The 24081-nt window shown below is 41.4% G+C and overlaps 1 protein-coding gene across 1 annotated transcript; it reads right to left on the bottom strand.

Moving 5' to 3' along the window:
• Positions 1 to 10759: 10759 nt before the first annotated feature.
• Positions 10760 to 23008, bottom strand: LOC122823492 (mucin-2-like; the record flags this gene model as incomplete). The annotated part of the gene is made up of 10 exons (XM_044103157.1): positions 10760 to 12473; positions 12564 to 12825; positions 13066 to 13153; positions 14954 to 15070; positions 15198 to 16360; positions 16667 to 18164; positions 18229 to 18634; positions 18827 to 20132; positions 21561 to 22391; positions 22641 to 23008. Coding segments are annotated over 10 exons (6105 nt in total), but the record flags the coding sequence as incomplete, so codon positions are not given.
• Positions 23009 to 24081: the final 1073 nt, after the last annotated feature.

Below are 24081 nucleotides of genomic sequence, written 5' to 3'. Positions count from 1 at the left end.
CCTTTCATCTTTATGAAATCTAATTTGTACAGATATAATATGTTTCTTCACAACATGTTCTAAACAGGGTAATTCACAGATAATGCATAAAAACATTGCAGCTTACCAGAAATCCAAAGGATAAAAATCAAAATCAATGTCTTAGGCATTGTATAAAAAAACATGAAGGAAAAAATCCCATAAATAGACAAAAAACAGTACAAATCACGTGTGGATGGCACCTGAGAGCCTCAAAGTGTAACATGAGAAATGAAGTGAAGCCATCCTCATGAGGAAATTTGAATCAGTAACCACTCCCCTCTCCACAGGGGGCGTTGTTTAGCTCTAGAGTAGGGGTGTCAAACTCTTTTTTGTTTTGGGCCAAATCAAGATCCCCAACGCTCTTAAAGGGCCGGTTGTGCCAGAATGTATCGATGAAACCCGTTCACCAACATTTACAATATCAATGAATCCTTAAAATTAAATATTATTGAACATCTCTTTAGTCCCTCCAGAATTTTGGGATTCTATTTGCAATAAAAATCAGTGCTTGTGGTGCTAACTTGGAAATATTTGCGATATCTGCGCTTGTTTATTACGGTAAAAGCAACTGTTTATTACTCGCTGTGTATATCATGGACTATAATCTGACATCAATTAAGGCTGAGGCAGCTGTTTAATTCAACAGTTTTTGACAATTTTTGAGAAATATCTGCACTAAACTCCCAATTATGTATTAGCGTTAAAAAGTGCAGGGGATTTGTTGATTTTGTGTGAATTTCGACAATATTTCTCAAGAAACTGAAGGGACTAATTGATATAATTTGGCAGGACAACAGATAAAAACTACATTGATTTGATTTCTAACTTAATATTTAAGACTAAGTTAATGTTTAGTCAAGAATGCAGAGGGCCACATAAAAAGATATGGCGGGCCACATGTGGCCCACGGGCCTTGAGTTTGACACATGTGCTCTAGAGGCTTGATCTTAAAAGACTTATTGAAGAGTGCAACATTTCTAATGGGAAACACCATCAACAAATAAACATTGCACCTGCAATTATTGGGCATTTTGATGGCAATCTACAAAGACTGCATGTAGAATTTATTACTGCTACAAAAGTGGCACAGACTGCACTGTTTAAATTAAGATTTTGTCTGTGCTATTGGCTGACAACATGAAGAGTGTCAGAGAGCAGAGTGGCTATGAAAAATAGTTTGAAGTTGAAAATCATGAAGTTAAAAAAACTATTTCATTTAAATGAGTATCAGTGTTGCAACAGAAGAATGAAAACATTTAAAAATCTACATAAATAAAGCTCTAGAAAGTCAAATGTATCTCCGAATTAACCTTTCTTTCTAGGTAATAATACAACAATAAAACAATAGAGATATGCCAATAACAGCAGAAGTGTTTTTTGAAAGGAGCAGAACTGTGCAAATGAGTGTAAATACCAGCAGGGAATTAACAACTTTTCTGGAAGCTTAAATCACAGTTAACATTAAAAACATAAAAAAAAAAGAAAAACATAGGGGGATCTTTTGGGTCAGACTTCAAGCAAAATCTTTACACTTAACATTTATTGAAAGTGAAGATCATTTTTGAAACTGAAGATCAACTGGGATCTTCACTCATTCTTTCGAAAATGTAAAATGATCTGTAGTTTATTGTATGTGTAGTTTTAATAGACCTCCAGCCACCTGACGACATAAACCTGATCTGTTACTTGTTAACGCCAACATCAATCGCAGGGCAAATAAGTGACAAAAAGGGCAAACAGCCATGCACACACAAATTCACTCCTAAGGGCGATTGGGACTAATTAACTTAACAGTTACATTATTGGACTATGTCAGGAAGCATACAGGTGAAGAAAATGAAAACTCCATGCAGAACGGTTGGGATTCAAACCCGGGACCTTCTGGCTGAAAGACAACAGTGTTATCACCAGATCCACGGCATGGCTTGTTGCTGACCACATCAATCCCTTCATGGCACAAAGCTCATATCATCTCAACGTGAGAATGATTACACTGTTTGTGATAAGTGATAACCTCCAGAGCACATTTGGGATATTGTGAAACGGGACAATTGCAACATGGAAGTGCAGCCAAAAAATCTGCAGCAACAGTTCGATGCCATCATGTCAGTGTGGAAAAAAATCTCCCAGGATGTTTCCTTACATCTTAGTGAATCTAAGCCACAAAGAGTTTAAGATGGTTTTGGTTTTAATAACACTTATTTATAAGTTTTAAATCTATTTGTTCGTTTATATATTCTCGCTTATATTTTGTGGTTTTAGGTTTCTCACTTACTTTCCATTTGGTTAGTTTTGCCCTTTACTAAACAGTAAATTTCTCTAAAGTATTTTTTAAAAACTGAAATGAAGTATTTCTTAAACCCAGCAATCTATTAAATAAATGTGTCAAATATTCTTGTGTAGGATAGATAACTTTATAGAGTGACTGAAGCTTGCCAATGGCATATTTATTTTTTTAGAAATTGCCTTATAAGTTGCAAAGAGTTTGGAGAATGTTACACAATCAAATCGAAAGTGACAGATAACCAAGCATAGGTCTGCTTTGATTTCTCATGCATATCTCTGCCTGGAACTTTATAGGTTGCAGTTTAATGTTAATAATAACCCAGAGGAACAAAGATTACATTGTTTGCCAGTTCTTTAATGCTTTTGTAGCTCTCCCTTTCTTTAGCTTCATTTATTTACTGAAGTATGAATGCAGTGAATCTAAAAAAGTCTGCATGCACCTGTTCAAACACCAGGTTTTTATGACGTAAAAAAATAACCACAAGACAAATAAGAGACAACTCTTTCCACCTTTAAAGTGACCTCTAACCTGAACAACACAACTGAAAAACAAACAGAAATAGTTCAGGGAGGTGAACTAAAAATAAATAACTGAGATAATGTGTTCGCATAAGGGTGCGAACACATTATGCGAACTTCAAAAAGTGTCCTTTTTTACTTCTTTTTTTCACAATTTTTATGTTTTTTAAATCCGTATGTCAGAAGTCCTGTTTGTGCCCCTCAGCAATAATATTTAGCTAAATATAATAATTTAGCAAAATAAACTAGTCTGGCTGCCCTCAGTCTGACTCTCAGAGCCTCCATGTTGTTCAGACATCGGGTCCGGTGAGGAGGAGGGGGGCGGATCTGTGCCTCCTAATTATCAAATTATGTGCAAGAATATTTTTTTTCATACACTGGTCTGATGTTAACGTTAGAAAAACTGTTTCTATTTATATTTTCGTAATTGTCCTCGCAATAGTGGGAAAAACCCGCCTCGCACCCTAAACACAGAAATGCTTCGGCTGCAGACAAAACTACTGACTTTTAAGTTAATCAGGCTGCTAAAAGCCCAGTTCGCTACAGCCAGTCTGAGTCGGTCCCACCGACAGGTATAAATATTGTCTGTCTTTCTATCAGATATCCTGATATAAGACACGGTACTGCGACTGTCACCGCGAGTCACAAAGCACCTCAAAGCCCCGGTACCACCTGGTACCACCTGCTGACTGTTCCTTCTGCTTCTCCTTTACGTCTCAACCAGGCGGGTTAAAGCTGCTGCTGACGGAATCAGGGCTGGAGGTTCGCGGCTGGAGTAGAAGTTATTGCAGAACCTCAAGATTCGGCCCAGAGCATTTGGAGTTCACAAAATAAACATCAGCAAAAATACTGTAGCAATAATTAGAAACGCAGCATAAAATCAAACATGCCACAATTAAATGAATCAAAATGTCCCCATAGCATCCGGGGGCTGGCATAGGGGCCATCGGGGGATTCCAGGTAGATTCCAGAGATGCGCATTGCTGCAGCTGTTCATGCAGGGCCGGCCCAAGGTAATATGGGGCCTTAGACAGACCCCTCCACTAACCCCCCAAAACCCTTCCTACTAAGAACATCAGCATCGCTAACATGTTTAAATATCGATAAGGTGAATCTGTGAGAGGGAGACCAGGTTTATTGGCAGAGTTTAAAATCAATCATTGATTATTGGTTGTTTGCTGTGATGTATTTGTGAACAAACCCAACTCAAACACAAAGATTACGCCATATTGTAGCCATGGTAACACAACAATCAAATTATCAAGATAATTCTTTAAACCTTTACAAAGTAAACTTCCTAATTAAATCCTAAATGTCCAATTTTTTTCTCAGCTGATTGCATTAAATAAAATTTAACAACATTGTCATAATCTATAAATGATGCTACAGGTTTAGATCTATGGTTTGTGTTACAATTAAACAATTTCTAGGGGCCCCTGAATGTCATGAGGGCCCTACCAGCAGCTGTTGAGTTTTCTTTGCCTTAATATCCCAGTTTTACAATTCTAGATCTCAGAGGGGCTAATATCAAAACAATATATAGAGTTAACCCCTTTGAGCTTTTTTGAGTCTGCAGCCAAGAGGTTAAACTGTCAGATATTTTTAGGGCTTATTTAGTAAAATAGTGTTTTAAGATCTTGTTCAGTGTGCCCCTTTCTGACTTTGAGCCCCTGCCCCTCTAAAGGTCTCTTCACGGCCCTGTGAAAAGCATTTCCAAGGAATTAAATATACTGTGGAACACAGTGGAGACTGTCATCATCAAGTGGAGATGACTCAAAGCACACACCTAAATCAGCAAAAGACAAAAGACCATTCCAAAGCCCTAAGGCTTTGGAATGGCCCAGTCAAAGTCCAGACCTGAATCCTATTGAACATCTGTGGGGTGACCTGAAGAGGGCTGTGCACAGGCGGTGCCCTCATAATCTGTCAGTTTTGGAGTGGCTTTACAAAGAAGAGTGGGCAAATTCTGCCACACCAAAATATGTCACGCTACCTAAAAAGAATGGGTGCCATAATTAAAGCCAAAGGTAGTGCCACACAGTATTAGCTCAAGGATGTACATATTTATGCAACCAGGTTTTGTAACGTTTTTTCTTTTGTGGCCCTAGTGTCCCTTATATGACAGTAGGCTGACAGGAAAGGGGGAAGACATGCAGCAAAAGTCACCGGGTACAGGAAACAAACCCGTGACAGCTGCGTCGAGGACTCAAAGCCTCCAAATGTGGGTTGCGCTATCACCTACGCCACCACAGCACGCCCAAAGTTTTTTATTTCAGATTTTTCCCCTTCAAATGTTTGTTTTATTTTTAATCACATGCATTGTACAGGGTGTAGGTCATACTGAAGGAGGAAAAACTTGTGAAATTATTTGTCTTGCTGTAACTTTGCATCATGAAAACCTGATAACAGGGGTGTGTAGACTTTTAATATCCACTTTAGATTGAAAAATCATCAACAAATAGTTTATGATTTATTTGCAATAAGTCTCAACAGCATTTTCTGACGCACCTACAATACATATCATCACATTCTGTTTCCAGAGAAACAGGGAGGGTCAATTAACAATCTGACCTTTGATTTTAAGATGTCTCATGAAATCAGTCAGGATACTAAAGTAAAATGGTTATCAATTTGGCAGGAGCTCAGCTAAGTCACTAACTACTAAGAAAAGGCTGTACACGAAGTGAAAATCTATTGTTTTATGGGACCTGAACTGTAGTCGCACTGCTACTGATTAACAGAAATCACTTTTATCTTGTCTTTCTTTCTCTTTGTGGTGACACAATCAATTTCAAAGTCATCCTCACAGTCAGTTAAAACACCCATGTGATGTTATGTCGTCATGACAATATGCCTTGACAATACACCATGCATCAAACTTACCATACGAAAAGCTACACTCTGAACAATGCTGCATGTCCATTACAAACAGGTTTCCAAGCCTTCACAAACTGACATGATTAAAACAAGGTTTGGAAACATTAGAATGATTTCAAGGATAGCACTAGTTTCTAATTTAGATCTAACTCTGCCAGACAAATAAAACTACAACTACTTTAAATAACACAAGGACAAGGATACTTACTTCTCAATTCTTGTGATGCACTTTATACCATAACCTTACTGACCAAGTTCTTGGATGTTTTGGTAAAAACCAGCAATCCATAATGATTGCAATGCTCCAGGAAATCCGTAACACCATTGTTCTTTCTTAACTGAAGGGTTTGTTCTTAGATTCTTTAAATTTCACTGTCAAACTGAATAAATCTATAATGATAAATCATATGTCACTAAAACATACATTTCTACAGGCTGCAAATAAACAAATAAGCAAGATTAAAATCACAAAATATACCTTGTTAACTGTATAAAACTAAGGGAATTCATTCACTTCTTAAAAGGTCAAAAAAAGAAGTTGCAACTTGAAAACCAGTCTCTTCTTGTACTTAGGCAGAGTTTTAATTAGCTCCTCAAGTGACCACTTGTAGATTAGCATGCTGCAGCAAAATATGCCCCAGGTTCCTATTTACCTTGTAGTTTGCATTTACAAAGGTAACGGATTGTAAATATCCATTTTTTTTTGTCATAGCAACACTTATTGATAGGCAACTCAATAAGTGCCTCCTCTGGCTGTGAAAGATCAGTAAGTGAAGGTAGTTATGTTTGAGTTTATGTGTGTAAATTCCAATAGTAGCTCTATAGCAGCATTCAAACGTGCTGCAGTAACTGCGGTATTTAAGCACCTTTTAATACTACTGTTTATTTTTAAGCATTTTCCTAAAGGCAATTTTTTACAAGCCAATATTACTTAAGACATTACTCTCCTATTTTTGTACATGTAAAATCCGTCCGACACAGCTTTCACTCAAAAGGAAAAATCTTTTTGCAAAAATACAAGGAAGATCTTTTTTTTTTGTATTTTATAGATCCACTAAAAACTTCGAAATAAGGCAATGTAGACAGAATCCATATAAATAAATATTTTTAATTGATTTAGCAGGATCAAATATGGAGTGCAATAGGGAATTCATCAGCAGCCCACCCTCAACCCAACCCAACATCATCCCTGTCTCTTGTCCAATGTCTCCTCCCTGACTTTGCTCTATTAGATCTATTGTGACAATAAACAGAAAGCAATAGTTAGCACAGCTTCTACAGAAATGAAAGCAGATTGGAATGTTAGCATTAAATGTTGTGGCCCTTCAACATTTAATGCTAATGATATGTAAATGTACATATCATTTACCCCAAATGCACCCGTTTTATTCAATTCATTGTAGTTTCCTTGTTATTGGATAAGGGTTTGCATTGTAGTGATTTACCACCTGAATAATGTTTAACAAAGCTGTTCAGGAACTGTGCGGCTCATTAGCTGTCATGTTTTATTGTCGTATGAAAGGCAGCCTGATAACATTCAGTACGATACTTATCGTAAACTCAGGAACAGTTACCATAGAAAACCAGTTTTACTTCCCATGAAATGAAACTTTGCAGTGATCAAAGGCTACTCAAGCTCTGAGTAAATGATCAAAAGTTCCAGCTATATTTAGACCAAATATAAAGTTGTGGAAGTTCTGGCATTTTAACGAAATAAAAAAAAAAAAAAAAAAAAAAAAAAATCCAGAAATAAATATGCAAAATAACACATTCAGGCAGAAGAAACATTTTCTATCAAGTTTTTTCAATGTAAAATGAATCCTTACATGAAATAATGTGCATATGTTACAACAGAGAAATTTACTTTCAGTGACAATTTGGTGACTGTAAATGGTACAAGAAAATTACAGAATTTCTTTTATTTTGAGTCTTTACAGATTTTCAATACTAAAATAGTATTTAAGCTTTATTTTACCCTCAAATATGGATTATTTAACTTTATGCTGTAACTATAGATATTCAGACAATGCCACTGAGTATTTTCTGTGGTCCAAGAAAAAGAAAAGGCATTGTGATGACTCAGATTCAGTGGGAAGCTGTGATAAAGATAAAGAAGACAAACTGAACGTAGCGGGCCAGTCAGAGTATGATGGTAGCAGCAATTAATGTTTTACTGGTTGCTCTGGCACGGAAAGAGGATCGCAAATTCTTACATAAAAGGATAAGAATAGAGAGGACACGCGCTTTTATATTATGCTTCAACATTTCGAGGAAACTAGCATTTCAGCACCAGTTTATTACTAAAACAAAAAGATTTACTGCACACCCAATGAGTTCTCCACTCCACTCGAAACTTTCTCTGCTCTGTGTTTAACCCTCTCGTAGTCACATCCGGTCTCTAACTGTGCGCTCTCTTTCATCCTGAGGAGTTGAGAACTGGATAAGAGCTTATCTGTTTAGCTGTCTTTATCTGCTGAATGAAGCTGCTAAAACAGTTTCTACTGTCACAAACTCTTTACATTGCATCTATATAGAAAGTACTCCCGGATCAGTGCCTGTGTGTCTGTGTTTTCAATTTTTACACATGTGCACGTTCTGTTTTCTCAAACCACCTGTCAGTCACTGCAGATTGATGCTAACATTGAGCTAGGTTCAGGTTTTGCAATAGTTTTTTTCTGATAAACTGAAGTTTGTTCCTCTTCGTTGTCACTACATCGGTATAAAGTCAATGATGCAACGAGTAAATATCTACTGACAATTACTTGACTTAATCACATAGGTTTCCTTTAATAAGAAACTTTTATTTGTTGTAAATTGCTGCTCTATGAAAATATAAGCTCAACTGATCTACAATTGATTCTTTACTTGAATTTATTTACTTTGTGGCATTTTACAGAAAATAACATAACTACTTCATTATTTAGAATGTTGATAAAAAATGTACATGACTAATTACACATATACTAACTTTTTTCTTTTAACCCCAAAAAGGCAACTGGCATGCAAACATTAAATACAAAAACAAAGGCCCTATTTGGGAAGAAATAATTCTATAATTGTCATTTTCACCTAGAAAATGGTCTGTAATTTTTATGTACCTGTCCATTTATGGGACAAAATTCTTATTAGCCGTCTTAATTGTAGGATTTCAACATTTTACTGACATCTGCTATCATTTAAGAGGAAATAGAAGCTGATTATTAGTTTTTTTTTGGAGGGACGGAGGAATTTAATATATTCTGCAGTACTTAGTGTCTTTGCTTCTCGTTGCATCTGTATGCTACTATGCTCAAAGCATTTTTAGTGAAAAGCCACCTGGGTTTATTTTTGTTCAAGCAAACAGAGTACTGATTGCAGAATGGCTTGATTCTTGTTGTGCAACACATTATGAACAACTTTAGTGAATCCATACATTGGACAAGATTTTCTCATCTGAGACTTTGCTCAGTGGGAATAAACATCAATTAAATTACGTATATTTGCTCAGTTACCATACAGAACTGGGAGGCTTGATCATTTACTGTGGTAGACAGTATGCCTGTGGGAGGTGTTGTGGTTGTAGTTGGAGCTGCTGTGGTTGTTGGAGCTGCTATGGTTGTAGTTGGAGCTGCTGTGGATGTAGTTGGAGCTGCTGTGGTTGTAGTTGGAGGTCCTGGGTTCGATTCCCAGCCCGGGGTCTTTCTGCATGGAGTTTGCATGTTCTCCCTGTGCATGGTGGGTTCTCTCCGGGTTCTCCGGCTTCCTCCCACAGTCCAAAAACATGACTGTCAGGTTAATTGGTCTCTCTAAATTCTCCCTAGGTGTGAGTGTGTGTGTGAATGGTTGTGTGTCCTGTATGTCTCTGTGTTGCCCTGCGACAGACTGGTGACCTGTCCAGGGTGAACCCGCCTCTCGCCCGGGACGCAGCTGGAGAGGAACCAGCAACCCTCCCGACCCCATTAGGGACAAGGGTGAATAGAAAATGGATGGATGGATGGATGGATGAATATAGTATGAACTCAACTAAATTACTGACCGCTGATATCAGAGATGCAACCTAAATGAGATAAAACTAAGTTTGTGTCACCTGAAGTATAATTTGTTTTTTGACTTGGATCCTCTTTGCCATGATCCTCTCTTCAACACTGGGTCCAATTCAACATCATATTGGGTGTTGGTGGAACTAAGGCTGATTTAAACATCCATCTCATATTATGTCATCGTCACAAGAAGAAGCTTCAACCTGGAGAAGGCGCCGTGTCCATTACAAACAGGTTTCAAAGCTGATAAATTGTAAACATCAAAAATTGACAGCAATCAGAATAAGCAAGATAATTTAAGTGTTTGACCAGTATTAGTACAGATTAAACTTAGAGGGGATGTCCATGTAGGTGCTTTTATTGGTAATCTTTTCTTATTTTGCCTGTTTTTGTAAATCCCTCTCGGACTACATAAAATGGATTAAGACAAAATAAGCTGTTTTGTAAATCTAAGAAGGGTCCACTCCTTATGTGGGTTGTGCTTAGCCCCTGCGCCACCACAGCACATCCCATCCAGAAGTAAATTTAATGTCTTTATGATTACCAGATAGTTTGCCAGTTCAGGAGCCCCGTACAATTTGTCTCCTTGCTTTATCAATAATGAGCCCTGCCATTTAATGTCCTTTGGTTTTTTAGATATTTATTTACAACAAACGTGTTCCTTTGAGCGTTTCCCCCTGATTTAATGTATTTGCGTTTTTCCTTTCCTTTTTAAGGTAACCATCATAACGCTTCCTCTGGTTTGATTTGAGCTGATTTCTGGAGTTATCTTAAGTAGCAGCAGGATCCAGGAAATGAGAAACAGATGTGACAGTTGAAGGCAGGAAGGGCAAAAGGGGAAAATGACACCACTGGTTCCATCTAGAGGAGAAAAATTGTTCAAGCACAATCAAGTTGTCTGTCACCTGGGAAAAGGAGAGCAGGACGAAAAAAAAGAGAAAATATATTCAAACTTTCAACTCAGTACATGTTTTTAGAAATTTTTATTTTATTGTATAAATATTTCAACTTGAAACAAGAACAGTTAAAGTGCTTCATGCATTAATATAAACCCAAATTTAGCACAAGTCACAGTCCTTTTCAACAAATGAGATTAAATGTGCCTTTTACAAATAATAATCTTCAAGTAAATATTAAACATTAAACACACTCATTGTGCACATAGATGTTTTTAACTGTTCGGTGTTAAATGTCATGTTACATTTGAAACAAACCGAAAATTATAATTAACAAAAGTATAGACTTTTTCAATGTGAATTGAGTTGCTAAAATAACCAATTTTTTCTTACATTTATTGAATATAACAGTTTTTTCATGGTGAGTTTGCAAATTTTTGATCTAAACTGTATATAAGTATAAAAATATAAACATTAATGAGTACATCACAGCAAAATCACCCTTATAAAACTTGTGAGACTCAAAAACCGGCAATCGAAACTTTACAGTTGCAATGGTATTGTGTTAAATAAACAAGTAAATATGGAAACAATAAATATATAAACTGTTAAAATACTCTGAACTGTTTGAATTATAGATTTTAATTTTAAACAAAGCACATTGAAAAGTGCTGAAAATGTTCGCATTTTCTGATTTAGAGCAATATTCAGCTCATCTCATTTACCAAAACTTAGCTAAATATACCACCGAGAATAAAATTAAACCTAAAATACCTACAACAAAAATAATAATTTTAGTAAATTCATAGATGAACAAATGAGCAAAAAACTGGGCAAGAGCTCCTCATCAGCTTTTGCTCAGTGAGAGTAAATACTAAATAAATTATGCATTTATTATGTTCGGTTAACATACAGAGCTGAGAGGTTGAGTGACTCACAATGTTGGAATTATTAACCAAATTTTATGATTTTGACAATAAAAGACAGACTGCTTTATGGCAGCTTGACAGGGCAGAAGTCACACATAAGCCTGTCTGGACAATAAATTGTCATGATGATGATAAATATAGTAACGGTATGATAATGCAAGAACATAATAGTAAATCTTACTGAATGATAAATCGTCCCGGAAATTATTCCAAGAAACGAAAATATTGTTGTCTTAAGAATATTTTCAAGTACTATATTTGTAAGGGCATAACAGTGTAAGTTTGCCTTCTCAACAGCTAATGAAGTTTCATTTTGACCAGAACACTCCACACTGGAACTGGGAGACATTTTAAATATCTAAAATATAATACAACCAAAATCAATAAATATAAAGGAAACAAAAACAACATTCAATGGAAACCGTTGAGTGTGGTTGAGACTTGAGACTTTATAAAATGCATTATGAAGTCTCTGTAAACACAATTTCCTGTCAAAAAATATCAAACATCAGAATGGAAATGATTATGCTCATATTAATTTATCATGCGATTAAATGCTTATTGCGACAGGCTTAGTCAAAAAGAGAAGCTAAAGCAGTAAAGGAACAAATGATACAACGATTTCTGCTACATTACATTGCACATTTCGGATGTTATGCTCCTGTTGGCAACATTTGCATTAGTGGGGTCCTAATGAAATAGAGGATTTTTGGAAAAATATTAATATTTGAATCCGTGAAGTGATTGAATGTACCTTTTCATTATTAGGTTATTACTAAACAAGGTCTGGCCTCGGGTCTTGGCGTAAGGGTTTGTGGCTCGGACCTGGTGATAAGGGCTATTTCTGGCTTGGCCTCCTCTTAGGGGATGTTCCTGGGTGGACTCTGGGAGAATGAAAACATGTTGTCTTGGCTGTAGCTGAATCGCTGCAGGAGAGAAGAAGACAGATCATAATTTGTGAATGAATAAAACAAAGATGTTTGTCTTCGGAGCGTCTCGTGCAGAGGTGTACCCACCGAGTTCATCCCCGAAGGAATCAAGCTTTGTTGGCTGTTAGTCGGAGTCAACTCAGAGCTGGGCCTGCTGTCCCAATTGGCACTGAGTTTGGCCCGCGGGATTCGTGGGACCCCAGAATTTCCTGGGCTGTTGGCTGATTCCCTGACCCAGGTGAAAAAGCTATCACTGCTGCTATAGGATGGTGGGGCTTTGGAAAAGGAAGGAACTTGAAAGGGTTTCCAAATGTCTTTCTCTCTGTTCTTGAAGAGTTTCTTCTTGAATCTGAAAAACAAGAATAACAAAGTATTGCAACTGTCTCCAGTGTTGTAGAGTGTTGTGTTTATAGTTAGATTTCTATAAGCACTGGTAAATAACTGTTAACATTTTAAAGTTAAATAAAACACTTAACTTTAAAATGACCTTGCAGAAGAATATAAATTGTTGACTAATGCAAAGGTTAGAATGCAGTTTTAGGAAAGAACAAACAAACAAAAAAACAGGCCAAAGTGGATTCAAACTTACTTTTTTACTACCAGCAGCAGAGCAATCAACGTGATGAAGAGGAGGCATCCGAAGATAGACGAAACGATGACAAAGATCAACCACCAGTCTATCAACAAAGAAGCAGTCAGTAGTGAGTCTTAGCCTTTGTGCCTCAAAATTAGAAAAAAATGACTAAACAGATTTTATGAAGAAAATTTAGTTTTAAAGAAAAAAATGAGGTCCTCATCTTTAAAAGGTTTGGGTGCATAAGAGCAGGTGTAAACTTGATAGCATACCCAAACAGGATATACCAAAGAGATAGCACAAGCACAATCGCTTCAGCAAAATGGTGAGCAGTATAGCGGGGAAATGTATTTTGCTTCTACACTCAAATGAATATCAAAAAGTGAAAATTATGGGTAGGATGATATGCAAGAATAATGACTTTCAATCTATAATGCAACTTAGCAAAGTTGAACCACTTAATGGGCGTTTTTGTTGTATGTTTAGCAGGTTTGAAAAGCAAGTGAAAACTGGGGCACAGAAATGTCTGCTCTCCTTGTCATTAGTTGTCAAAATATCGGAAATATCAATTTTATATGGTTTAGTTAATATTCACCTAGTTGAACCGTGAATCCAGATACCATCACACATAAAGCAGATGAACGCATCTAACCTTTTCTCCGTAGTGACAAAAACCACTGACTGTGGCCCCAATGACTTATAATAAATTAAATTAAACCACTTCACTTAAATTATGAGTAATTCACCCGCTGGGGTCTGAACGCACAGTGCCTCTCAAATTCCTCCTGGCCCCCATCTGCAGAGAAATCTCCGCTAGTTCATCTGTCAGTTGGATCTGTCTGATCCAAGCTGGTCAACTGAACTCTCCTGGGTGCGTAAGGGTAAGGTACATCCAGAAGGCTCCACGTGTTGAAACCGCAGACTGAGTTAAGTTTAATTATTCGCAGCGGCGGAGCCGCATCCGCATTGGTTGTGCAGTGCACTGTGCGTTTTACAGTCTAATTAACTTCTGTTATTTATTTCCTCAAGATAAACTGGCAGCTCCTCTGTTTAGACTATAAATGGATTAATACAATGTTGCATTCTCCTTTTCTCTGGTCTGTAATGGAGACTTGAATTAAACGCGCCATTTCTACCAAAGGTTTGGAATGCGTCTCCTAACCAGACGTGCTCCAAAACGTCCGGTCCATAACTCAACACACTGCCAGAAAGACGCATGTAGTTCAGAGTTCATTAGATCATTTTCAGAAAGGGTTTTTTAATTAATTAAATTTGGTTGCCTCTTCAATGAAATCTTTGCATAAAGTCCATAATGTCTGCCCATGTGCACCAGACGGTGGTGTTAATTATAACCCGGCTTTAAATTTTCAGATTGTTTAAAAGAAAAAACAAAAAACTGCTTGAATACGGAAAATATTGCGACCTCTGTATCAAATACAACAATATTAACATCCACCAGAAACCAGAAAAATTCTAAACTTTTTTCTCATTTTTCCCTATCAGCCACCACTAAGTTGCTCATGGCTGCTCTGATTTCTGTGAAACAGCATAAGTTTAAGGAAAGGGGGATCAGAGGGGCACAGAATGCATCCAGCAATTCTGTGCATCCAGCAATTTTGTTCTAAACATGTTTTTATGACTAACATAATGATGATGATTTTTCGAAAATTACATTTTCTTGTGCTCCCACTCGTTGCCCTATGCACTGCACGTTCTGTGTCGGCGGAACGTCGGCACTTCTTTCATTATTTAAACTAAAGTGATACACAAAAAAGAAATGAAAAAAGAACTTGTTGGTTTAGGAACAGCTAAGTCTGTTTACTGAACATATTTTCTAAACACCATAAGGCCTTACTTAAGCAAAGCACAACCTTTCTTCGTTACTTCACATTCATACACATACCCTTTTGACAGCCTTGAGGACCGTAAACTTCTCCAGCTGCACACAAACACACATAGGTGTGGTCATCACGTTCCTCACAGGTGCTTCCACCGAGGCATGGATTTGAAGCACATGCATCTTTAAGGTTAAGATAAGAAACACAAAGGAACTATGTAAGAATTTCAGCAGTTAATTTAGTCATTTCAGCTATTTTAGTGAAGCTATATGTGCTAAACTGTGTATATTTATAAAGTAGATAACATACTTGGAGGGTGTGTAGATGTAGTTTCTCCTGCTATAGTAGTTGAAGTTGGTGCGTTTGTTGGAGTAGCTGGGTTTGTTATTGGAGCTGTTGTAGTTGTGTTTTGAGCAGGTGTGCTTTTCGTTATCGCCACAGTGGTTGTAATTGGAGCTGCAGTGGTTGTTGTTGGCGCTGTTGCTGTGGTTAGAGCAGCTGTGGCTGTTGTTGGAGATGCTATGGTGGTTCTTGGTGCTGCTGTAGTTGTTGTTGGTTCTGCTGATGTTGTGGTTGGAGCAGCTGTGGATGAAGTTGGAATTGCTGTAGTCGTTGATTCTTCTGTTGTGGTTGAATCTGCTGGGGTTGTTGTTGGTGTTCTAGAGCTTGTTGTTGGAGCTGCTATGGTTGTAGTTTGAGATGCTGTGGATGTGGCTGGAGTTGCTGTAGTTGTTGGTGCTTCAGTTGATGTGGTTGGAGCTGCTGTAGTTGTGGGTGTAGCTGTTTCAGTTGTTGTTGGAGCTGATGTGGATGTAGTTGGAGTTTCTTTGGTGGTTGTTGGTGCTGCTGTAGTTGTTGTTGGTTCTGCAGTTGTTGTGGTTGGAGCAGCTGTGGTTGTTGTTGTTCCTGCTGTAGATGTGGATGGAGCTGTTGTGGATGAAGTTGGAGTTGCTGTGGTGGTTGTTGGTGCTGCTGATGTTGTGGTTGGAGCTGTTGTAATTGTTGGTGCTTCAGTTGTTTTGGTTGGAGCTGCTGTGGTGGTTGTTTGTGTTTCAGTTGATGTTGGAGTTTCTGTGGTGGTTGTTGGCGCTTCAGTTGTTGTGGTTTGATCTGTCTTGGTTGTTGTTGGTTCTGCAGTTTTTGTGGTCGGAGCTGCTGTGGATGAAGTTGGAGTTGCTGTGGTGGTTGTTGGTGCTGCAGTAGTTGTGGTTGGAGCTGCTGATGTTGTGGTTGGAGCTGATGTGGTTGTTGTACGAGCTTCAATTGATGTGGTTGGGGCAACAGTAGTTGGAGACGCTGTTGTTGTTGGTTCTCCAGTTGTTGTGGGAGCCGCTGTGGATATGATTGGAGCTGATCTAGTTGTTGTTGGAGCTGCTGTGGATGAGGTTGGAGTTGCTGTGGTGGTTGTTGGTGCTGCAGTAGTTGTGGTTGGAGCTGCTGATGTGGTTGGAGCTGCTGATGTGGTTGGAGCTGCTGATGTTGTAGTTGGTGTTTCAGTTGTTTTTGGAGCTGCTGATGTTGTGGATGGAGAAGCTGTAGTTGTTGGTGCATCAGGTGATGTGGTTGGAGCTGCTGTGGTTGTTGTTCCTGCTGTAGTTGTGGGTGGAGCTGTTTCAGTTGTTGTTGGAGCTGTTGTTGTTGTAGTTGGAGTTGCTGTGGTGGCTGTTGGTGCTGCTGTAGTTGTTGTTGGTTCTGCAGTTGTTGTGGTTGGAGCAGCGGTGGTTGTTGTTGTTCCTGCTGTAGTTGTGGATGGAGCTGATGTGGATGAAGTTGGAGTTGCTGTGGGGGTTGTTGGTGCTGCAGTAGTTGTGGTTGGAGCTGCTGATGTTGTGGTTGGAGCTGATGTGGTTGTTGTACGAGCTTCAATTGATGTGGTTGGGGCTACAGTGGTTGGAGACGCTGTTGTTGTTGGTTCTCCAGTTGTTGTGGGAGCCGCTGTGGATATGATTGGAGCTGATCTAGTTGTTGTTGGAGCTGCTGTGGTTGTTGATGGAGATGCTATGGTTGTAGTTGGAGATGTTATGGTTGTAGTTTGAGATGCTGTGGATGTGGCTGGAGTTGCTGTAGCTGTTGGTGCTTCAGTTGTGGTTGCGGCTGCTGTGGATGTGGTTGGAGCAGCTGTTGTTGTGGTTGGAGCTGCTGATGTTGTAGTTGGTGTTTCAGTTGTTTTTGGAGCTGCTGTGGTTGTTGTTGGAGATGCTATGGTTGTAGTTGGAGATGTTATGGTTGTAGTTTGAGATGCTGTGGATGTGGCTGGAGTTGCTGTAGCTGTTGGTGCTTCAGTTGTGGTTGCGGCTGCTGTGGATGTGGTTGGAGCAGCTGTTGTTGTGGATGGAGCTGCTGATGTTGTAGTTGGTGTTTCAGTTGTTTTTGGAGCAGCTGTTGTTGTGGTTGGAGAAGCTGTAGTTGTTGTTGGTGCATCAGGTGATGTGGTTGGAGCTGCTGTGGTTGTTGTTGCTGCTGTAGTTGTGGGTGGAGCTGTTTCAGTTGTTGTTGGAGCTGATGTGGATGTAGTTGGAGTTGCTTTGGTGGTTGTTGGTGCTGCTGTAGTTGTTGTTGGTTCTGAAGTTGTTGTGGTTGGAGCAGCTGTGGTTGTTGTTGTTCCTGCTGTAGTTGTGGATGGAGCTGTTGTGGACGAGGTTGGAGTTGCTGTGGTGGTTGTTGGTGCTGCAGTAGTTGTGGTTGGAGCTGCTGATGTTGTGGTTGGAGCTGATCTGGTTGTTGTACGAGCTTCAGTTGATGTGGTTGGGGCTACAGTGGTTGGAGACGCTGTTGTTGTTGGTTCTCCAGTTGTTGTGGGAGCCGCTGCTGATGTGGTTGGAGCTGCTGATGTTGTAGTTGGTGTTTCAGTTGTTTTTGGAGCTGCTGATGTTGTGGTTGGAGAAGCTGTAGTTGTTGTTGGTGCATCAGGTGATGTGGTTGTAGCTGCTGTGGTTGTTGTTCCTGCTGTCGTTGTGGGTGGAGCTGTTTCAGTTGTTGTTGGAGCTGTTGTTGTTGTAGTTGGAGTTGCTGTGGTGGTTGTTGGTGCTGCTGTAGTTGTTGTTGGTTCTGCAGTTGTTGTGGTTGGAGCAGCTGTGGTTGTTGTTCCTGCTGTAGTTGTGGATGGAGCTGATGTGGATGAAGTTGGAGTTGCTGTGGTGGTTGTTGGTGCTGCTGTAGTTGTTGTTGGTGCTGCTGTAGTTGTTGTTGGTTCTGCAGTTGTTGTGGTTGGAGCAGCTGTGGTTGTTGTTGTTCCTGCTGTAGTTGTGGTTGGAGCTGATGTTGTTGTTGTACGAGCTTCAGTTGATGTGGTTGGGGCTACAGTGGTTGGAGACGCTGTTGTTGTTGGTTCTCCAGTTGCTAGTTGTTGTTGGAGCTGCTGTGGTTGTTGTTGGAGATGTTATGGTTGTAGTTGGAGATGTTATGGTTGTAGTTTGAGATGCTGTGGATGTGGCTGGAGTTGCTGTAGCTGTTGGTGCTTCAGTTGTGGTTGCGGCTGCTGTGGATGTGGTTGGAGCAGCTGTTGTTGTGGTTGGAGCTGCTGATGTTGTAGTTGGTGTTTCAGTTGTTTTTGGAGCTGCTGTGGTTGTTGTTGGAGATGCTATGGTTGTAGTTGGAGATGTTATGGTTGTAGTTTGAGATGCTGTGGATGTGGCTGGAGTTGCTGTAGCTGTTGGTGCTTCAGTTGTGGTTGCGGCTGCTGTGGATGTGGTTGGAGCAGCTGTTGTTGTGGTTGGAGCTGCTGATGTTGTAGTTGGTGTTTCAGTTGTTTTTGGAGCTGCTGATGTTGTGGTTGGAGAAGCTGTAGTTGTTGTTGGTGCATCAGGTGATGTGGTTGGAGCTGCTGTGGTTGTTGTTCCTGCTGTAGTTATTGGTGGAGCTGTTTCAGTTGTTGTTGGAGCTGATGTGGATGTAGTTGGAGTTGCTTTGGTGGTTGTTGGTGCTGCTGTAGTTGTTGTTGGTTCTGCAGTTGTTGTGGTTGGAGCAGCTGTGGTTGTTGTTGTTCCTGCTGTAGTTGTGGATGGAGCTGTTGTGGATGAAGTTGGAGTTGCTGTGGTGGTTGTTGGTGCTGCTGATGTTGTGGTTGGAGCTGCTGATGTTGTAGTTGGTGTTTCAGTTGATGTTGGAGCTGCTGATGTAGTGGGAGCTGTTGTTGGAGCTGTTGTGGTTGGAGCTGTTGTAGTTGTTGGTGCAGCTGTAGTTGTGGTTGGAGCTGCTGTGGTTGTGGTTAGCGCTTCAGTTGTTGTGGTTTGATCTGCCTTGGTTGTTGTTGGTTCTGCAGTTGTTGTGGTTGGAGCTGTTGTTGTTGTTGTTCCAACTGTAGTTGTGGATGCAGCTGTTGTGGATGAGGTTGGAGTTGCTGTGGTGGTTGTTGGTGCTGCTGTAGTTGTGGTTGGAGCTGCTAATGTTGTGGTTGGAGCTGCTGTGGTGGTTGTTGGTGTTTCCGTTGATGTTGGAGCTGCTGATGTTGTGGTCGGAGCTGCTGTAGTCGTTGATTCTTCTGTTGTTGAATCTGCTGGGGTTGTTGTTGGTGTTTTAGAGCTTGTTGTTGGAGGTGCTATGGTTGTAGTTTGAGATGCTGTGGATGTGGCTGGAGTTGCTGGAGTTGTTGGTGCTTCAGTTGTGGTTGCGGCTGCTGTGGATGTGGTTGGAGCAGCTGTTGTTGTGGTTGGAGCTGCTGTGGTGGTTGTTGGTGTTTCAGTTGATGTTGGAGCTGCTGATGTTGTGGTTGGAGAAGCTGTAGTTGTTGTTGGTGCATCAGGTGATGTGGTTGGAGCTGCTGTGGTTGTTGTTGCTGCTGTAGTTGTGGGTGGAGCTGTTTCAGTTGTTGTTGGAGCTGATGTGGATGTAGTTGGAGTTGCTTTGGTGGTTGTTGGTGCTGCTGTAGTTGTTGTTGGTTCTGAAGTTGTTGTGGTTGGAGCAGCTGTGGTTGTTGTTGTTCCTGCTGTAGTTGTGGATGGAGCTGTTGTGGACGAGGTTGGAGTTGCTGTGGTGGTTGTTGGTGCTGCAGTAGTTGTGGTTGGAGCTGCTGATGTTGTGGTTGGAGCTGATCTGGTTGTTGTACGAGCTTCAGTTGATGTGGTTGGGGCTACAGTGGTTGGAGACGCTGTTGTTGTTGGTTCTCCAGTTGTTGTGGGAGCCGCTGCTGATGTGGTTGGAGCTGCTGATGTTGTAGTTGGTGTTTCAGTTGTTTTTGGAGCTGCTGATGTTGTGGTTGGAGAAGCTGTAGTTGTTGTTGGTGCATCAGGTGATGTGGTTGTAGCTGCTGTGGTTGTTGTTCCTGCTGTCGTTGTGGGTGGAGCTGTTTCAGTTGTTGTTGGAGCTGTTGTTGTTGTAGTTGGAGTTGCTGTGGTGGTTGTTGGTGCTGCTGTAGTTGTTGTTGGTTCTGCAGTTGTTGTGGTTGCGGCTGCTGTGGATGTGGTTGGAGCAGGTGTTGTTGTGGTTGGAGCTGCTGTGGTGGTTGTTGGTGTTTCAGTTGATGTTGGAGCTGCTGATGTTGTGGTTGGAGAAGCTGTAGTTGTTGTTGGTGCATCAGGTGATGTGGTTGGAGCTGCTGTGGTTGTTGTTGCTGCTGTAGTTGTGGGTGGAGCTGTTTCAGTTGTTGTTGGAGCTGATGTGGATGTAGTTGGAGTTGCTTTGGTGGTTGTTGGTGCTGCTGTAGTTGTTGTTGGTTCTGAAGTTGTTGTGGTTGGAGCAGCTGTGGTTGTTGTTGTTCCTGCTGTAGTTGTGGATGGAGCTGTTGTGGACGAGGTTGGAGTTGCTGTGGTGGTTGTTGGTGCTGCTGATGTTGTGGTTGGAGCTGCTGATGTTGTGGTTGGAGCTGATCTGGTTGTTGTACGAGCTTCAGTTGATGTGGTTGGGGCTACAGTGGTTGGAGACGCTGTTGTTGTTGGTTCTCCAGTTGTTGTGGGAGCCGCTGCTGATGTGGTTGGAGCTGCTGATGTTGTAGTTGGTGTTTCAGTTGTTTTTGGAGCTGCTGATGTTGTGGTTGGAGAAGCTGTAGTTGTTGTTGGTGCATCAGGTGATGTGGTTGTAGCTGCTGTGGTTGTTGTTCCTGCTGTCGTTGTGGGTGGAGCTGTTTCAGTTGTTGTTGGAGCTGTTGTTGTTGTAGTTGGAGTTGCTGTGGTGGTTGTTGGTGCTGCTGTAGTTGTTGTTGGTTCTGCAGTTGTTGTGGTTGCGGCTGCTGTGGATGTGGTTGGAGCAGCTGTTGTTGTGGTTGGAGCTGCTGTGGTGGTTGTTGGTGTTTCAGTTGATGTTGGAGCTGCTGATGTTGTGGTTGGAGAAGCTGTAGTTGTTGTTGGTGCATCAGGTGATGTGGTTGTAGCTGCTGTGGTTGTTGTTCCTGCTGTTGTTGTGGGTGGAGCTGTTTCAGTTGTTGTTGGAGCTGTTGTTGTTGTAGTTGGAGTTGCTGTGGTGGTTGTTGGTGCTGCTGTAGTTGTTGTTGGTTCTGCAGTTGTTGTGGTTGCGGCTGCTGTGGATGTGGTTGGAGCAGGTGTTGTTGTGGTTGGAGCTGCTGTGGTGGTTGTTGGTGTTTCAGTTGATGTTGGAGCTGCTGATGTTGTGGTTGGAGAAGCTGTAGTTGTTGTTGGTGCATCAGGTGATGTGGTTGGAGCTGCTGTGGTTGTTGTTCCTGCTGTAGTCATTGGTGGAGCTGTTTCAGTTGTTGTTGGAGCTGATGTGGATGTAGTTGGAGTTGCTTTGGTGGTTGTTGTTCCTGCTGTAGTTGTGGGTGGAGCTGTTTCAGTTGTTGTTGGAGCTGATGTGGATGTAGTTGGAGTTTCTTTGGTGGTTGTTGGTGCTGCTGTAGTTGTTGTTGGTTCTGCAGTTGTTGTGGTTGGAGCAGCTGTGGTTGTTGTTGTTCCTGCTGTAGTTGTGGATGGAGCTGTTGTGGATGAAGTTGGAGTTGCTGTGGTGGTTGTTGGTGCTGCTGATGTTGTGGTTGGAGCTGCTGATGTTGTAGTTGGTGTTTCAGTTGATGTTGGAGCTGCTGATGTAGTGGGAGCTGTTGTTGGAGCTGTTGTGGTTGGAGCTGTTGTAGTTGTTGGTGCAGCTGTAGTTGTGGTTGGAGCTGCTGTGGTTGTGGTTAGCGCTTCAGTTGTTGTGGTTTGATCTGCCTTGGTTGTTGTTGGTTCTGCAGTTGTTGTGGTTGGAGCTGTTGTTGTTGTTGTTCCAGCTGTAGTTGTGGATGCAGCTGTTGTGGATGAGGTTGGAGTTGCTGTGGTGGTTGTTGGTGCTGCTGTAGTTGTGGTTGGAGCTGCTAATGTTGTGGTTGGAGCTGCTGTGGTGGTTGTTGGTGTTTCCGTTGATGTTGGAGCTGCTGATGTTGTGGTCGGAGCTGCTGTAGTCGTTGATTCTTCTGTTGTTGAATCTGCTGGGGTTGTTGTTGGTGTTTTAGAGCTTGTTGTTGGAGGTGCTATGGTTGTAGTTTGAGATGCTGTGGATGTGGCTGGAGTTGCTGGAGTTGTTGGTGCTTCAGTTGTGGTTGCGGCTGCTGTGGATGTGGTTGGAGCAGCTGTTGTTGTGGTTGGAGCTGCTGATGTTGTGTTTGGAGAAGCTGTAGTTGTTGTTGGTGCATCAGGTGATGTGGTTGTAGCTGCTGTGGTTGTTGTTCCTGCTGTCGTTGTGGGTGGAGCTGTTTCAGTTGTTGTTGGAGCTGTTGTTGTTGTAGTTGGAGTTGCTGTGGTGGTTGTTGGTGCTGCTGTAGTTGTTGTTGGTTCTGCAGTTGTTGTGGTTGCTGCTGCTGTGGATGTGGTTGGAGCAGTTGTTGTTGTGGTTGGAGCTGCTGTGGTGGTTGTTGGTGTTTCAGTTGATGTTGGAGCTGCTGATGTTGTGGTTGGAGAAGCTGTAGTTGTTGTTGGTGCATCAGGTGATGTGGTTGGAGCTGCTGTGGTTGTTGTTCCTGCTGTAGTTGTGGGTGGAGCTGTTTCAGTTGTTGTTGGAGCTGATGTGGATGTAGTTGGAGTTTCTTTGGTGGTTGTTGGTGCTGCTGTAGTTGTTGTTGGTTCTGCAGTTGTTGTGGTTGGAGCAGCTGTGGTTGTTGTTGTTCCTGCTGTAGTTGTGGATGGAGCTGTTGTGGATGAAGTTGGAGTTGCTGTGGTGGTTGTTGGTGCTGCTGTAGTTGTTGTTGGTTCTGCAGCTGTTGTGGTTGGAGCAGCTGTGGTTGTTGTTGTTCCTGCTGTAGTTGTGGTTGGAGCTGATGTTGTTGTTGTACGAGCTTCAGTTGATGTGGTTGGGGCTACAGTGGTTGGAGACGCTGTTGTTGTTGGTTCTCCAGTTGTTGTGGGAGCCGCTGTGGATATGATTGGAGCTGATCTAGTTGTTGTTGGAGCTGCTGTGGTTGTTGTTGGAGATGCTATGGTTGTAGTTGGAGATGTTATGGTTGTAGTTTGAGATGCTGTGGATGTGGCTGGAGTTGCTGTAGCTGTTGGTGCTTCAGTTGTGGTTGCGGCTGCTGTGGATGTGGTTGGAGCAGCTGTTGTTGTGGTTGGAGCTGCTGATGTTGTAGTTGGTGTTTCAGTTGTTTTTGGAGCTGCTGATGTTGTGGTTGGAGAAGCTGTAGTTGTTGTTGGTGCATCAGGTGATGTGGTTGGAGCTGCTGTGGTTGTTGTTCCTGCTGTAGTTGTGGGTGGAGCTGTTTCAGTTGTTGTTGGAGCTGATGTGGATGTAGTTGGAGTTTCTTTGGTGGTTGTTGGTGCTGCTGTAGTTGTTGTTGGTTCTGCAGTTGTTGTGGTTGGAGCAGCTGTGGTTGTTGTTGTTCCTGCTGTAGTTGTGGATGGAGCTGTTGTGGATGAAGTTGGAGTTGCTGTGGTGGTTGTTGGTGCTGCTGTAGTTGTTGTTGGTTCTGCAGTTGTTGTGGTTGGAGCAGCTGTGGTTGTTGTTGTTCCTGCTGTAGTTGTGGTTGGAGCTGATGTTGTTGTTGTCACTGAGCTTCAGTTGATGTGGTTGGGGCTACAGTGGTTGGAGACGCTGTTGTTGTTGGTTCTCCAGTTGTTGTGGGAGCCGCTGTGGATATGATTGGAGCTGATCTAGTTGTTGTTGGAGCTGCTGTGGTTGTTGTTGGAGATGCTATGGTTGTAGTTGGAGATGTTATGGTTGTAGTTTGAGATGCTGTGGATGTGGCTGGAGTTGCTGTAGCTGTTGGTGCTTCAGTTGTGGTTGCGGCTGCTGTGGATGTGGTTGGAGCAGCTGTTGTTGTGGTTGGAGCTGCTGATGT

The sequence above is a fragment of the Gambusia affinis genome, linkage group LG20 (genome assembly GCF_019740435.1).
Source record: "Gambusia affinis linkage group LG20, SWU_Gaff_1.0, whole genome shotgun sequence".
Classification (NCBI taxonomy): Eukaryota; Metazoa; Chordata; class Actinopteri; order Cyprinodontiformes; family Poeciliidae; genus Gambusia; species Gambusia affinis.
This window is presented reverse-complemented; position numbering and strand designations above follow the sequence as displayed.